This window comes from Capricornis sumatraensis, chromosome 2 (assembly GCF_032405125.1).
Source record: "Capricornis sumatraensis isolate serow.1 chromosome 2, serow.2, whole genome shotgun sequence".
Taxonomy (NCBI): domain Eukaryota; kingdom Metazoa; phylum Chordata; class Mammalia; order Artiodactyla; family Bovidae; genus Capricornis; species Capricornis sumatraensis.
The window spans coordinates 203,758,633-203,776,160 of NC_091070.1; the positions used below are offsets into that span (position 1 = coordinate 203,758,633).

General features: G+C 47.1%; 1 protein-coding gene and 1 pseudogene across 1 annotated transcript; one reads left to right on the plus strand and one right to left on the minus strand.

The window, feature by feature from the left end:
- Positions 1–244: 244 nt before the first annotated feature.
- Positions 245–6,732, minus strand: LOC138070543 (52 kDa repressor of the inhibitor of the protein kinase-like; annotated as a pseudogene).
- A 450-nt stretch (positions 6,733–7,182) lies between these two features.
- Positions 7,183–14,005, plus strand: LOC138070554 (L-amino-acid oxidase-like). Its single transcript, XM_068961812.1, is given in 8 exon segments — positions 7,183–7,198; positions 8,866–9,080; positions 9,523–9,635; positions 11,048–11,249; positions 11,768–11,833; positions 12,051–12,184; positions 13,214–13,578; positions 13,581–14,005. Coding segments are annotated over 8 exon segments (1,536 nt in total).
- The last annotated feature ends 3,523 nt before the right edge of the window (positions 14,006–17,528 follow it).

Genomic DNA, 17,528 nt, shown 5'->3' on the forward strand with positions numbered 1-17,528 from the left:
CATGGTACTTTCAATGCTATATTCTGGAAGAACAGTTAGGTCTCCAAAGCATGGGCATTCAAACAGCCCATTTAAACAGGCAAATTATCAATGACTAATGAATTCAATGGGAGGCCTACAGGTCAAGATATTCAGTAATTATGTGGCCTACCCTTACAGTTTTTCTGTAAGATATTTTAAAATTTCTGTATTACAGGTTTTTTTCAAATATCAAATATAAGAGAAAGTCTAGGTTAAAAGTCTCTTAGGTATTTTCAATGGTTTCTGAATTATCTGTCGGAAGCTCTGACTTACTCGTATAGAGTTTGATATATGTATCGAACATTAAATCCAAATTGTGGTTTATATCAAAATTTATGTTAAGCAAAGCCAAGTTACTTGAACTTTGATATGTCAAAGTGTTCCTCAAGTATGCTTTGAGATGCTTTTGCCCAGTTTCATAGCGTTCATTCTCAACTTTCATCACAGGAAGAACACATAGGACCTGCAGCAATGCATAAACATTAGGAAGAGACTTGATATCTGGCAGATGAAGTGCTTCATAAATAGCAGATGGAAGTTCCACATCTTTCCCTCTGTGTTTCCATTTGATTCTCCAACAATGCAGCTCAGCAGAGAGTGTGTCAGGATTAGGTAAGTCACTTCGGTACATGTCAGCATGGTGCTCTTCTGATGTACTGAATTTGAGCTGTCCCATGACAGAGGGTAGCAGGGATAAGCATTTAAGAGCTTTGTGGTGCTGTTCTGAGAATATATCCTTCAGTTCCTGAATAATGTGTTCCACAGTCGGAACACTTAGAGTTTCTTTATTGTAACTCTCAGAGGTTAGCTGAGATTCCAGGTTACTGTGCTGAGCTCTGCGAAATTTCCCTGGGAGTTTCATCTGAAAACAGTTTGATTGTCAAATCTGTGGCTTCCTCAAGCCAAAATTCATGATAAACTTCAATATTTCCCATCACTTCATTTAGTGAATGTAACACTGCATTCAAGCTACTGGCTGCAAAAAAGACATCAGAGGTTTGTCCTTGAAGATTTTTCCCAAAGGCTCTTGTAAAAGATAAAACATTTTAAAGAACAACAATGGTAATGATGAAATCAAAATCTGTTACCGCACTACAGAGCACAAATGCTCGGCCGGCTATACAGTTATCCCATCTAACATTTGTATCAATATTTATGCCATCTAAACATAAAACAAGGGCTTGTAGGAGGTTCACTAAGATTTCAAAAGCATCATGCCTGCCTGTCCACTGAGAATGGCAAATTTCCTTCAGTTCTTTGCCCCTATCTTCATTGTTCTGAAAGAGGACAAAAATTACACTTTCAAGCTCTAAAAGCAGTTGTGGTGATTGATGGAAAAAAGAACAAACTTCCTCAGTTGGTCCTAATGAAACAGATATTCCCATAACAGGCACTGATTTTGCCAACCACATATTTAAGGCCCAAGAAGAGCAGAGTGTGTAGCTTGGGGATATTTCTGTAAAACTCTAGAAGCAACAACTTTCATTTTGGATGAAAATCCCCTAGACACAATGTAAGCCTGGCTGCAACATTACTCCATGTTTAATCCCCATTTCTCAGTTATTATAGTGTGAAATTTCTGCATGAGCTTCATAAGGCAGAAAGCCTACAAATTCCTCTCTCAGGTTGTGAGCTTCATCAACAAACCTCACCAACACAGGCAGGTGCTCTTCCCCTGCGATGTCCACCACATCAGTGATGATGAAAAAGAAGTGAGAGTCTCTCACTTCCCTGAGGGTTTCTTCCCGAATGTAGCTCTCACGGATCTCTAGCATCTGTTTCTGCTGTTTTGGAACAGAACAATATGTTAACTGCTGTTGTCTCAAAGCGCTTTCTCAGAATCTCTTCACCAGAACTGATCTGGCATTCTAGCAGCGCTTGAAAGTTACCAGGAATAAAAGGACTTTCTTGGATTTCATCAGCTTCATGGCCGTCCAGAGGTATGTTTTGTTATCCCATAAGAATCAAAATTTTAGATAAAGATGTTAAGTATTCTTTGTTTTCCTTCTCTTCAAGAGTTAAAGGTAAAATGTCTTCATCCTGCTCTTCACCCCCTCCTTGCTGCTGCTAAGTCACTTCAGTCGTGTCCGACTCTGTGCGGCCCCATAGACGGCAGCCCACCCGGCTCCCCTGTCCCTGGGATTCTCCGGGCAAGGACACTGGAGTGGGTTGCCATTTCCTTCTCCAATGCATGAAAGTGAAAAGTCAAAGTGAAGTCGCTCAGTCGTGTCCGACTCTTAGCGATCCCATGGACTTAGGCACTGGAATTTTGAGCATTGCTGTTGTTTATTTCCTTATGTTTGGTTCCTGTTCAGAAGTTTCATCAACAGGTCAAGGCCTTTTAAAAAGGCGTTCAGAAGTTGAGTCACTAACACGATCACTACTTTTCTGTTTCACTGTCTCAATTTCATCTTCACTCAATCCTTTTCATTTGTTTTCTGTGTCTACTATGCGGATTATTCAAATGGCTGGTAAGATCGAATACTATTGCTATTGCATTATCTCGGAGAACGGTCCCATAAGGACTAATTCTGCAGATCATACAAGTTTCAAAGTGTTTGACACACGGCCGATAATGTTTATTTAGTTGATTAGGTATTTTATCTTCTAAGTCTGCTCGCCTACAGTTCACCACCTACTTCTGGCATCTGGCCAGATCCCACGGGAACCTGAAGAAGGCCAGGTCAGACTGCATGCTCTTCCGCGTGCAGTTGCGGGCAGCGCAGAAGTTCGGAGTCGTCTGCCTGCCGGCCCGCCCAGCCCGACCACTCCTCTCCCCCAACCCGCCCCCGCCTGCTCAGAGCAGCCTGCCCGCCCTTCAGGGCCAAGGAGGGAAGAATAGTCCTTTTAATAAAATGTGCTGAGACAATGAATAGCCCGTTCAAAAGAATGAAGTTGGAACTCTACTTCACATCATTTACAAATATCACTTCAAAATGGAGTAAAGACCTCAATATACCAGCTGAAAACATAAAACTTATAGAAGACAGCAAAGAGTAAGTCTTATGATCTTGGATTAGGCAATAGTTTCTTAGGACCCCAAATGCACAAGCAACAAAAGGAAAAATAAGGATTCTTCAAAATTCAAAACATTTGTGCTTCAAAGGACACCATCAAGAAAGTAAAAAGGCAACCCACGGAATGAGGCTGCCAGAAATATTTGCAAATCATATATATGAAAAGGATTTTATCTGCAATATAAAGAACCCTTGTGCTTAGACGCTCAGTCATGTCTGACCCTTTGTGACCCCTAGGACTCTTTGTGACACCTTGGACTGTAGCCCACCAGGCTCCTCCGTCCTTGGGGATTCTCCAGGCCAGAATACTGGAGTGGGTTGCCGTGTCCTCCTCCAGGGGATCTTCCCAACCCAGGGATCGAAGCCAGGTCTCCCACGCTGCAGGTGGACCCTTTACCATCTTAGCCACCAGGGAAGCCCAAGAATACTGAAGTGGATAGCCTATCCTTTCTCCGATGGATCTTCCCTGCATTGCAGGCAGTCTTTACCAGTTGAGCTACCATAAAGAATCCTTACAATTCAATAATAAAGACACAACTAACCAAATGAAAAAATGGGCAAAGGATCTGAATGACCATTTCTCCAAAGAAGATATACAGATGTCCATTAAGCACATGAAAAGATGCTCAAGGTCACTGATCATCAGTTCAGTTCAGTTCAGTCCCTCAGTCATGTCTGACTCTTTGCGACCCCATGGACTACAGCATGCCAGGCCTCCCTGTCCATCACCAACTCCCAGAGCTTTTTCAAACTCATGTCCTTCAAGTCAGTGATGCCATCCAACCATCTCATTCTTTGTCATCCCCTTCTCCTCCTCCTTTCAATCTTTCCCAGCATCAGGGTCTTTTCAAATGAGGCAGCTCTTCACATCAGGTGGCCAAAGTATTGGAGCTTCAGCTTCAACATCAGTCCTTCCAATGAATATTCAGGACTGATTTCCTTTATGATTGACTGATTGGATCTCCTTGCAGTCCAAGGGACTCTCAAGAGTCTTCTCCAATACCACAGTTCAGAAGCATCCATTCTTCAGTGCTCAGCTTTCTTTATGGTCCAATTCTCACATCCATACATGACCACTGGAAAAACCACAGCTTTGACTAGATGGACCTTTGGTGGCAAAGTAATGTCTCTGCTTTTTAATATGCTGTCTGGGTTGGTCATAGCTTTTCTTCCAAGGAGCAAGCATCTTTAATTTCATGACTTCAGTCACCATCTGCAGTGATTCTGGAGCCCAAGAAGATAAAATCTGGCACTGTTTCCATTGTTTCCCCATCTATTGGCCATGAAGTGATGGGAGCAGATACCATGATCTTTGTTTCCTGGATGTTGAGTTTTAAGTCACTTATCATTGGGGAAGTGCACATGAGAAAACAATGAAATATTACTTTACCCCCACTAGGATGGCTATAATCAAAAGCACAGATAATAACAAGTGTCGTGGAGAATGAGAAGAAATTGGCACTCTCGTTCATTGCTGGTGGGAAAGTAAAATGGTGCAGCCACTTTGGAAACCGATCTGGCAGTTCCTCTGAAGGTGAAACACAGAACTAACATATAACCCAGCAATCCCACTTCAAGGTGTACGCCCGAGAAAAATGAAACCTATATCCACATAAAAAGAACGTTTACAGCCACACTGTGTATCACAGCTAGAACGTGGGAAACCAGATTGCTGCCCTAATGGTCTGGGAGCGAGCAACTAGAATGAAGATAGAAGACAAAATCTGGTGCCGTGGGTCAGGAGACCTGCAGCCTCCACTGGACTGAGGTGCAGAGTCCACTCAGAGTCCAGGTTTTATTCCTAAGCACAGACTACAAGAATTTCTTTGGCCTTATCTTTCTCAAGACCTATTCTGTTTCAGTCACATACTCCTAAATGTCATGGATTACACTGACATAGTCCAGATTTCCTTATTTTTATCCCAGGCCGTTTCCTTTTGGGGCAAGTCTCGAGAACAATCAGCAAGTGTGTAGGCAGTGTTCATGCTTGGCGCTGACCCGATGTTCCAAAGTCCATGCCTTCATGATCCCAGTCATACGCCCTCTGGGTCTGGCCTTGGGGTTTGTAACAAGGCTATTATTCTAAGAAAAACGTGGAAGATAATTATTAACATAGTTTCTTAATATATGCTGTTTTTCCAGATTCTATTTCTGTGGAATTTCTCAAGGCTGAGAAAATACGTTATTAGGAATTCCCACTACACCAGAGGGTCAAACCCAAAAGATGAGTGGATAAACAAAATGTGGTATAAATGAAATATTATTCAGTCATAAATGGAATAAGAGCCAGCCAGAAATGGCTATTATTCAGCCATGAAAATAAATGAAGTACTGATACATGCTGCAACATGGATGAATCTTAAAGATGTTATGTTAAATGAATGGAGCCAGCCACAAAAGACCACATATTGTATGATTACATTTATATGAAATATCCAAACCAGGCAAACCCATAGAGGCAGGAAGCAGAATAGTGGATGCCTAAGGTTAGGAGGATGCAGAGAATGGGGGGTGAAGGCTAAAGTGTATGGGATTTCTTTTTTTGTTGTTTGTTCGTTTATTTATTTTTAATCGAAGGATAATTGATTTACAGTATTGGTTGGATTTCTGTCATACATCAACATGAGTAAGCCATAGGTGTATACATGTCCCCTCCCTCTTGAACCTCCCTCCTATCTCCCACACTTTCCCATCCCTCTAGGTTGTTACAGAGCCCCAGTTTGAATTTCCTGGAGAATAATGAAAATGTTTTAAGTTAGTTGTGGTAATAGTAGCACAACTCTGTGAATACACTAAAAACCACTAAATTGTTCACTTCAAATGGGTGAATTGTATGGTATATAAACTGTATCTCAATAAAGCTATTAAAAATGTAAAAGAATCGACAATAGAATGAGAGCAAGAAAGCAAGAGTCCTCGACCTGCCCAGCCAGTCACAGTTTCTCTAAACATCATTCTATCTGCCACTGCTAGCAACTCTGTGATGGAGGAACTACCTCTTTTTAGAGATATTGCAGTTGTGTGACAAACCCTATCTCCAAAAGGAAAGAAGGAAACCAGCTTAGGTACCTACCTATGCCAGGCTCTCCACACATCATCTCATTTAATCCTTGAAATACCCTGTAAAGAAAGTATTATTACCCAGTTTTACAGATAAGGAAAGCCGGCTCAGAGAAGCATACTATATGTCCCAAGACACACAGCTACAACACGACTAAGCAGAATTTGAACTCAGTCTGTTTGACTCCATTGCTGGCGCCCTTTCTCCAATGCCGCCCTAGTGCCCAGGATCTGAGTCCTGTGTCCCAGCTGCCGAACATCTGCTCACACTCCAGCCCCCTCCCCAGCCCCAGGCCGCTGCTCTGTGACGGTTTCCTGCCCCTTCTCCCTGCACTGTACACAGAGGACGCAGACTCGCGCTGGCACCACGCCAGCTGGCCTGATTCCCCAGAAGAAGAAATTCCAGTGCCAGGGAAGCCCGCCTGTGCCTAAGGAAGCCCGGGGGGGCCCAGAGGAATGGAGAAGAACGCCCACTCCCCACGGCAAATGGGCCAGACCAGAGACTCTACCCTGCCCACAGAGGGAACACCTGAGAGGGGCGGGCAGAGCCCAGCCCTCCCAAGGGAACTCATGGCTAGAATCCTCACCTTGGAGCAGAAGGCTCTGCAGTGAGACGGCAGCGGAACAGGGGCATTCTCTAGTGAGAGCAGTCAGGAGGTCTGGCCTGTGCTGGGAGCCCAGACTCTGGATTTCCAAACCAGCCCAGAGGTTCATTCCCAATCCTTAGCCCTTCCTGAGAGATGGTCCCAGCAGGTTTGGGATGGCCCACCTGGCATCCACAACCCCTTCCCATCACTGACTGTGATCTGAGCTGGGAGAAGGGGCTTTCCCTAGGAGGGGAGATGGGCCAGAAGGAAGATAGGGGTGCAGAAGCTGAGGCGGGGCGGGGAGGTGGGGGGGTGGGTACTGAGTCACCACAGTCATCTTTACCTGACAGCCAGGCCTTGAGGGCAGGGCTTTTCTGCTTGGCCCAGCCAATTGGCCCCTAGGGTATTCTCGTGGGATGAGGCCAGTGACTTCTGAGTGGAGCTGGCTCCTCTTAAAGAGGGAGAGTTGTACCAGACTCAGCCTGAGCTGCAGGGTCATGGTCAAGATGAGAGGTAAGGAGGGTTCTTCCTCTGAATCTGAGAGAGAGGCACCTGAGGAAGGAGGTACTGGACGCTGAAACAGGGCAGAAGAGCTAGACTGTGGGGTGGGGGTGGCCTGGGGGGAAGGTGAAATGGGTCCAAAGGGGAGTCTGGGCATAGGGCCAGGCTAGGGAAAGAGGGGTGGGTTCTGAGATGGGACGGGAGCTAGGTCAGGGGCTATGGGTAGGTCCAGGGGTTGAAAGTGAGTCGAGAGGATGGATACAGATCTGGAGAATGCATGTGGGGGTCGGGCCCACTCAAGGGGAAGGTCATGGGGACTGAGACAGAATGGCAATCACTCAGGGAGATGGGAAAACCTGTCCCGGGGGGAGAATGGAGTCCAGAGGTTGAGGTGGGCTGGGGGCTGGGGGCTGCTGGGAGGCTTGACTCTCTGTCCCATGGGGCGTGGTCACTCCTCTCCCCTTTCCTGAGAAGTCTCCTCTTCAGAAGGCTCTTCTAGCATTGGGAGTGGCCTGCACTGGGAACCAGCAGGGTCCCTGCTCCTCCTCAGTGGGTGGCCCCTGAAGACCCCTTTTCTTCTGAGAGCTTCAGCTGTGCTGCCAGTACAAAGACTGGATTAAGGGGATTCTCAGCTGCCAAAAATCCTAAAGCTAGTGCAGGGGCATCAGTGTGCCACGGCTCCTGGCTGTTCCCTTTAGAGCAAGCGACACCAAGGGAACCACACAGACTCTCTTTCAGGGTTCCAGACTCTTAGGGGAATATCTCTGTACACCAGAATAGCTATTTGGATAGGAGAAAACCAAGTCACTCTGGCCTTATGTTATGTATTAACTATGGTTTTCAATCTTGACTGCACATTAGAAAACACAGAATGTTTTGAAAAAACTACTGTGAGGCTGGAGAAGAACAACAGGACTAGCAAGTTCCTGTGGGGCATGAGGAGTCATTGAGAAAGTGGTCACAATTCCCCTACTCCCCTTCCCCGAAGGGAACTCTGCTACACACACACACACACACACACACACCCTCTCACAAATGCACACATTTCCAAAGAATTTAGACATCCTCAGGCTCCCCAGTCCCACCTCATGCTCAAACACACAGAGAATCAAACACAAGAACACAAGCAACCAAATTCTCTCTGAAACTCAAGCAAATGCATACGTATCATTCTCCCTCCTCCAAACACAGGCCAACACGCACTGTTTCTACAACATCTCTCACTTTTCTGTACAGATTCATCCACACATTTACTCAGGTTCCTACACTGTCCCGCAACATACTCATTGCACGTAAAATCACAAACAATGCACAGTTACACAGGGCAATGACCAGAGACTCACAACCACAGCAGTTTTGTCATAGACAACCTCAAACACACACACATTCACCCTCAGAAGCAGGCACATTACCCTCCAATAGGAAGCTGCACACAACCAGGATTTTCCAATCACATCCACACACGTGAACATTCACAATCACACAACTAAAGCTAGCATAGTTCACACATCGCTCATATCCCACACAACACAGATACAGACACAATCACAAACACATGTTTACAACCGCACATTGGACAGACACTCCTGACCTTACACTCCCACTCATCCACACAGACAAGCTCAGCCCAGGTAGGGCAGGGTACAGAGCCCCAGCCCCCATTCCTTTCTCTGCCCCAGGAATCCTGATCTTGGGGCTTTTGTTGGCCACTCCCAGCTGCCTTGGCTTCTATGAGGACTTGGCTAAGTGTTTCCAGGACCCTGAATATGAGTCTATCCTTGTCACAGCCCAGGAGGGCCTCCACACCTCCCCGGTGCCCAAGCGCATAGTGGTGGTGGGAGCTGGCATGTCAGGGCTGACGGCGGCCAAGGCCCTGCAAGATGCGGGCCATCAGGTGAGCTGGTATGGGAGGGGCCTCAGTCCTTCACCTCCAGTTTGCTTCGTTGGGTGAAAAAAGAAAAGGAGTGGGGTTACAGACAGCCTTTAGACAACTGAGCATAACCCACTGGGTCCCTTAGCCCTTAGTTATTGTTCCTCAAAAAACTGCATCCCCTGAGACCTAATTGTAACTTGTGTTCTTTTGGGAATAAAAGTAGAGAAGGGCTATGCTAGCCAGAAAGGGCCAAGAGGTGTTCTGACCCCTGCAACCCTGGAGCCCTTCTGCATCACCTACGTTACTCAGGTCCCTCTGGGAGAAAACCCCACTCTGCCCAGTTTGGTTATCCTGCACATTCCTACATTACCAGTGGGAATTCCAGAATAGAGCCTGTGGCCAGGGCAGGTGGGAAAAGGGAGTGCATGACTCTGGGAGTGACAGCAGCCTCCCTGGATACCAGGTAACCATCCTGGAAGCCAGCGACTACGTCGGGGGTCGAGTGATGACATTCAGGAACGAGAAGGAGGGCTGGTACTATGAACTGGGGCCCATGCGAATCCCAAAGTCCCACAGGTAAGTCTCAGGAGAGGGATGGAGCAAAAGGCAAGGAGGAAGAATTAAGAGGAGCAGAGGATGGGCTGCTGCCATTGTGTCAGAGCCCTTTCAGACTCACTGTCTCATGCAATTCAACCCTGCAAGTCTGGTCCCCCAGCTGACAGAGATGACCGAGGCTCAGAGCTCAGGATAATACAGAAAGTGGAAGATCCCAAACTAATAATGACCATTTGTTGTTGTCCGACTCTTTTGTGACCCTATGGGCTGTAACCTGCCAGATTCCTCTGTCCATGGGATTCTCCAGGCAAGAATACTGGAGGGGATAGCCATTCCCTTCTCCAGGGGACCTTCCCAATCCAAGGATCCAACCCAGGTCTCTTGCATTGCATGCAGGTTCTTTACAGTCTGAGCCACCAGGGAAGCCAGGTACTACTTTAAGCTATAAAGTAAATAATAATAATAGTAGCTGTCATTCGTGAACACCTCCTATGTGTCTGGCCCTGTCCTAAATACTATATGTGCATCATTTCATTTGACTCTCCCAACCCTATAATGTAATACTTGTATTTTTCCTATTTACAAATCAAGAAACTGGGCTCAGAGATATTAAGTGATTGACCTAAGGTTCTCCTAGGAGGAAGTGACAAAGCTCCTCAAAATCAAGGGAGTACTTGGCACCAAAGCATATGCTCAGTTTCTAAATCAGAATCTGGAAGAGAACCTGGCCCCCAGTTCTGGGGCTTGTAAGACAAAAAGATCCTTCGCCTGACGCCCCACCACATGCCTCATTTTTTGCCTTAAGTGGAAACTAAACCTGAGATTTCCCTACAAACACTATCCTAAACAAAACCAAAAAATTAACAGTAGCAGCGCAAAGTAGGTGTTTTTAGATATGGCCTCAAACTTACTTAGGGGTTCTCTGGTGCCTCAGATGGTAAAGAATATGCCTGCAATGCAGGAGAATCTGGGTCAGGAAGATCCGCAAGAATACCCATTCCAGTATTCTTGCCTGGAGAATTTCATGGGCAGAGAAGCCTGGTGGGCTACAGTCCAAAGTGTTGCAAAGAGTCAGACACAACTGAGCGACTAAAACTCTCACTTTTCAAGCGTACTTAGAAATGGGATTTTAAATTCTGTCTGAAACAAAATGTCTTGGGCTCTGTAGCTGAGCTCTCTATACTGGGATTTCCTTAAGGGCCTTCTTTCAGTCATGGGGAAAACCTACTCCCTGTCTCCCTCAGTGCAAAAATAAGAGAAAAAGAACTGACGCAGCAGTAAGAGAAGCCGAGGTTAGAGATGGGGCGGCAGTCGGTCTGGGCTCCTTGGGCACACGAAGAAACTGGTTTTCCTGGAAATAATTTCTACTGTGAGGTAAACAGGAATGAGATGTCACATGGATGAGGGCCACGTTGCGCCTGTGTCTGTTCCAGGTTGGTCCACACCTATGTCAGGAAGCTGGGCCTGAAGCTAAACAAGTTCCTCCAGTATGATGACAACACCTGGTACTTCATCAACAGAAAACGCTACCGCGCCAGGGAGATTAAGGCCAACCCAGAGCTTCTAGGCTATTCCATGAACCCAAGAGAAAAGGGCAAAAATGCTATAAATCTCTCCTACCAGTCCCTTGGCAAGGTGACTTCTGCCTCCTTCCTCTCCCCACCGCCCCCCGCTGCCACCCCAGGGTCAGGAAAAAACAGGTCTGGCCAAAAGTCACTTAGCAAGCTAGGCGACCATCCATCAGGCCACCTTACTCCTACCTGGTACTCTTATGATTGGTCTATCTTCCTTCTAACACCCCCTAAGAATACTGCCACCCGAGCCCTAGTGCCCAGCTCCATCTCTTCTGTCCCGTGTGGACCAATCATCCATTCCTTGGTTAAGCAGTAGAAGGAAGGGGAATCACCAGGTAATCCAATGCTTGGTAATGAATCAGTCTTCCTGGATTGAAGTAAATGTCTTCACCTTTAAATTAAATGAAGGAGAGATCTGGGAGAGAAGAGAAAATTTAGGAGGTGGAAACTCCCTCCCCCTTTTCCTTCCATCTACTTCCTCTTAGTCCCCGCCCACTGCAAAGGATCATCCAGAGAAACCAGAAGTCCCGCCTCTGGCTCTATGACTTTCAAGTTACTACCCCTTGCTCTTCTCTACAGCTCAAAAGCCTGAAAGAATTAAACTGCAGCCACTTGATGTCCTTTTATGATTCTTACTCCACCAAGGTGAGTGAGGCAAAGTCCCAAGATAGGGATGAAAGGGGGTCTGTGCTCAACCTAGACCCCTGGGATTGTCCCCTCCTTACCAGGACCTTCTCCCAAATGTCCAAGGCTTCACCTCCCTGGAGTCCCCTCACCCCTGCTTCAACCTTGCCTACCCCAGGCCCCTACTGAGGCCCCTTCCTACATACTGTGCCCTCTATCTGATGCTTCCATCCAGCAGGCTTACCTGCTGAAGGAAGGGATGCTGAGCCAAGGAGGAGTAAAGATGATCAGGGATGTGATGAATGAGGATGCTGGATACTACAAGTCCCTTCTGGAGTCCCTTCAGATGGACATGATCTTCACAAGTAATGAGTAAGGCTGATCTGGACCAGACCTTGAGTCTACCCCTTTCTCAAACACGCAGAACAGAGAAAGGGAACTTTGATTACTGAGTAGTTCCTATGTGCCAGGTGCCATGCTAAGCATTTTCCAAGGATGATCACATTTAATGCTATGATCACTTGGAAGGTCAGTTCAGTTCAGTTCAGTTCAGTCGCTCAGTCGTGTCTGACTCTGCAAGCCCATGAATTGCAGCACGCCAGGCCTCCCTGTCCATCACCAACTCCCGGAGTTCACTCAGACTCACGTCCATTGAGTCAGTGATGCCATCCAGCCATCTCATCCTCTGTCGTCCCCTTCTCCTCCTGCCCCCAATCCCTCCCAGCATCAGAGTCTTTTCCAGTGAGTCAACTCTTCACATGAGGTGGCCAAAGTACACTATAATTCAGAGTCATGTTACCAGTGAGGGGGCTGAGGCTCAGAGAAGTCATGCAACTCAGATTCACACAAGCTGGGCAAGGGCTGGAACACGTAGGTCTGCAGGATGCCTCCTGGGATGCACAATTGCATGGTGGCTGAAGCCATGGGCTTTCCTGCTAGATTGCACATGTCATTGTGAGAAAGTCCCTTTTTTCTGGGTGTTCATTTTCCAAACTAAAAGTAAGCAATGAACCCTTCCTCACAGAGGTTAGTTAAGGTGCCGTGTGTGAAGTACACAGACTTCCCAGGTTGCTCAATGGTAAAGAATCTGCCTGCAATGCAGGAGACCCAAGAAACACAGGTTCCATCCCTGGGTGAGGAAGATCCCATGGAGAAGGAAGTGGCACCCCACTCCAGTATTCTTGCCTGGAGAATTCCATGGACAGAGTAACCTGGTAGGCTACTGTCCATGGGGTTGCAAAAGAGTCAGACATGACTGAGCACGCATGAAGTATCCACCACATACTGCAGGAGGCCCATTTCCCCCCTTTTTGGACTGGGATCGCTGCTGGCAACTCAGCAGACTGACTTGGTGCCTCCCACACTCCCCCCGACCCCGCTTCCCTCTCTTCACCACTACAGCTTTTCCGAGATCACCGGTGGTTTTGACCAGCTTCCCAAAGCCCTTAACGCCAGCCTGAAGCCTGGCACCGTCCGTCTGGGCTCCAAGGTGGAGAAGGTAGTGAGAGATGGGCCTGAGGTTCGGATTTCCTACCAGACGGGCGAAACCAACTCCACCCTGCGCACCCTCACCGCAGACTTTGTCATCATCTCCGCCTCAGCCAAGGCGACGCGTCTCATCACCTTTGAGCCCCTGCTCTCCCAAGACAAGATGGACGCGCTCCGCTCAGTGCGTTATACCAGCGCCACCAAGGTGGTTCTGGCGTGCAACGAGCCCTTCCGGGAGCGGGCCGGCATCCAGGGCGGGGTCTCCATCACAGACCTGCCTCCCGCTACATCTACTACCCCAGCCACCGCCTCCCCAGCGGCAAGGGCGTCCTGCTGGCCTGCTACACCGTGGACAAAGCCTCCCTCTTCTTCGCATCCATGCAGCAGGACCAGGTGGTGGATATCGTCCTGAGGGACCTGGCGGCGGTGCACCAGATTCCCAAGGAGGATCTGCAACGCATGTGCCCCTCTTCTGTGCTCAAGCGCTGGTCTCTGGACCCCCTCTTCATGGGCGCCTTCACCGAGTTCACACCCTATCAGTTTGTGGACTATTCGCAGCAACTTTTCCAGCCAGAGGGCCGCATCCACTTTGCTGGCGAGCACACCTGCCTGCCCCACGCCTGGATAGACACAGCCATCAAGTCCGGCCTCCAGGTAGCCAAGAACATCCAGGCTGCCGTGGACAAAGAGATCACCGAGGGATAGAACCCTTCACCAACAGTCACAATCATTTCTAACCCTAAGAGAAATCCCTGAGGGAATCTGGCAGGGAGCCGCCTGTGAGGTGGGAGTTGGAGGCAGAGACCCTGGCCAGACGTCAATGTTAGTTTCCCTGGCTCACAAACAGGATCCTCCAAATACCAGACAAAGACCCCAGCTGTCAAATTCATCCCCTTTCCTGCTTCTCTCTCCTGCAAGCCCTTGAGAAGGGTCAGCAGAGTCAGGGTATTTGGAGGGACAGGGGAAAAAATCAAGGATGGAAGTACGAGAATCAGACCTTAGCTTGAATAATCAGTTCAGTTCAGTTCAGTCGCTCAGTCGTATCTGACTCTTTGCGATCCCATGAATCGCAGCACACCAGGCCTCCCTGTCCATCACCATCTCCCGGAGTTCACTCAGACTCAAGTCCATTGAGTCAGTGATGCCATCCAGCCATCTCATCCTCTGTTGTCCCCTTCTCCTCCTGCCCCCAATCCCTCCCAGCATCAGAGTCTTTTCCAATGAGTCAACTCTTCGCATGAGGTGGCCAAAGTATTGGAGTTTCGGCTTTAGCATCATTCCTTCCAAAGAAATCCCAGGGCTGATCTCCTTCAGAATGGACTGGTTGGATCTCCTTGCAGTCCAAGGGACTCTCAAAAGTCTTCTCCAACACCACACTTCAAAAGCATCAATTCTTCGGCGCTCAGCCTTCTTCACAGTCCAACTCTCACATCCATACATGACCACAGGAAAAACCATAGCCTTGACTAGACGGACCTTAGTTGGCAAAGTAATGTCTCTGCTTTTGAATATGCTATCTAGGTTGGTCATAACTTTTATTCCAAGGAGTACGTGTCTTTTAACTTCATGGCTGCAATCACCATCTGCAGTGATTTTGGAGCCCAAAAAATACAGTCTGACACTGTTTCCACTGTTTCCCCATCTATTTCCCATGAAGTGATGGGACCAGATGCCATGATCTTCGTTTTCTGAATGTTGAGCTTTAAGCCAACTTTTTCACTCTCCACTTTCACTTTCATCAAGAGGCTTTTTAGTTCCTCTTCACTTTCTGCCATTAGGGTGGTGTCATCTGCATATCTGAGGTTATTGATATTTCTCCCAGCAATCTTGATTCCAGCTTGTGTTTCTTCCAATCCAGCATTTCTTATGATGTACTCTGCATAGAAGTTAAATAAGCAGGGTGACAATATACAGCCTTGACGTACTCCTTTTCTTTTTTGAAACCAGTCTGTTGTTCCATGTCCAGTTCTAACTGTTGCTTCCTGACCTGCATACAGATTTCTCAAGAGGCAGATCAGGTGGTCTGGTATTCCCATCTCTTTCAGAATTTTCCACGGTTTATTGTGATCCACACAGTCAAAAGCTTTGGCATAGTCAATAAAGCAGAAATAGATGTTTTTCTGGAACTCTCTTGCTTTTTCAATGATCCAGCAGATGTTGGCAATTTGATCTCTGGTTCCTCTGCCTTTTCTAAAACCAGCTTGAACATCAGGAAGTTCACAGTTCACGTATTGCTGAAGTCTGGCTTGGAGAATTTTGCGCATTACTTTACTAGTGTGTGAGATGAGTGCAATTGTGTGTAATAGTAACAAAATATCTTGCATAATAGTAACAAGCAAAAGAGAAATGTTTCAACAACACCCAAATTTCTGACATCTACAATTAGAAGCCCCTAAAGGAACAGACAAACTCAAACCACAGCACTGTTAAAACACAGATTAGCCACATGAACCCACAGTGCAGCAAACCCCATCATTGAGTGCCTGAGCCAGGGGGCCCACATCTTAGTTCAGCTGGAGTCAGGGTGGATGAGAGATAACAGTTCTTTTTTGCTCTTTTCTGAGCCTGCAAAATGGGACCTGGCTTCCTAGACATTTCCTGGCCCATGGACTTTTTCTCTCTGCCCTGATCTCCTCATCACCAATTAGAACTCACCTCCCTGCCTCTGCCTGTCCAGTCCACACATCCCCCTAGGAGGATACCAATTCTATTCTAGATGTTCCCTCCACACTCTGCTCCTCATTAACACCTGCCCTGTCCTTCCAGGCCTAGCTGAAAGTGTTCCTTCTCCCCAGATCCTTTCTTAATGACCAAACTTAGACCCCCAAGGATCTTTTTCCTTTGAACCACAACCTTTTCTACCTGGAGTCCCAAACATCTGGACTGTGGATCTTCTGGTACTATTACCTCTTATTTATCCAAGTAGACAGAAGTAAATAAAGTGGTAAACCCTCTCACTAGAGAGCTTTCCTACCAGGAGGACTCAAGATCAGCATGATGTCTTGAAAATGGCATATTTATAGGAAGAAGGGATAGAGGGAGGAAACATTTTCTTACTGCATTTGGTCTATTGTTAAAACCCCAGCCTACTTAATTTGGGTTATCTATGTACCTCTATATTAGTCCGGAGAAGGCGATGGCACCCGACTCCGGTACTCTTGCCTGGAAAATCCCATGGACAGAGGTGCCTGGTAGGCTGCAGTCCATGAGGTCAGTCAGGGCTTTTTCCAATTCAGGTGCTGGAATTCAAACCCAAACTGCCTTAGGGAAAAGGCAATGCTTTGGCTCGCATATCTGAAAAGTCCAGGATGAAGCTTACTTCACCAAGACTAACTGGGTTCAGGAACTGATGAGTCATCATTAAGCTTCTCTCTTTCCACCTCTTGACTCTGCTTTCCTAAGTTAGCATCCATATTGAGTTGAATGATGTTCCCCAAAATTCATATCGACCCAAAACCTGTGAAGGTGATTTTATTTGGAAATAGTCTTTGCAGATGTAATCAAGTTAAGATGAGGCCATATTGGATTTGTATGGTCCCTAATCCAGTAACTGGTGTCCTGATAAAAGGGAAATTTGAACACAAGCATACACAGAGGGAAGGCAGCCATGTGAAGATGGAGGCAGATTGGAGTGATGCACCTACAACCCAAGGAATGCCAAGGATTGCAGAAACCTCCACAAACTAGGAGGAGGCACGAAAGACTCTGCCGCAGAGCACTCCAAAGGAACCAGCCTTGTGACACTGGTCTTGGACTTCTAGTCTCCAGAGCTGGGAGAAAATAAATCTCTGCTGCTTTAATCTACCTAATTTTATGGTAATTTGTTTCAGCAGCCCTAGGAATCTAATACAGCTTCCTTCGTTCTTCTGGCAAGAAATACAGTCAGAAGCAACTCCAAGATTATATCTTCATAGGTTGCCATTCAAGGGGAAAGAAAGGGCTTCTTTTTCCCAGGTTGTTTTAGTTGCTAAGTCGTACCTAACTCTTTGCGACCCCATGGACTATAGCCCATCAAGTTCCTCTATCCAGGGGATTTCTCAGGCAGGAATACTGGAGTTGATAGCCATTTCCTTCTCCAGGGGATCTTCTTGACCCAGGGGTTGAACTCACGTCTCTGGCTTGGCAGGAGGATTCTTCATCACTGAGCCACCTGGGAAGCCAGAGCATTCATTTATATTTTCATCCTGCCCATCCATGCTTAGTTGGCCCCACCTCTCAACCTAGAAAG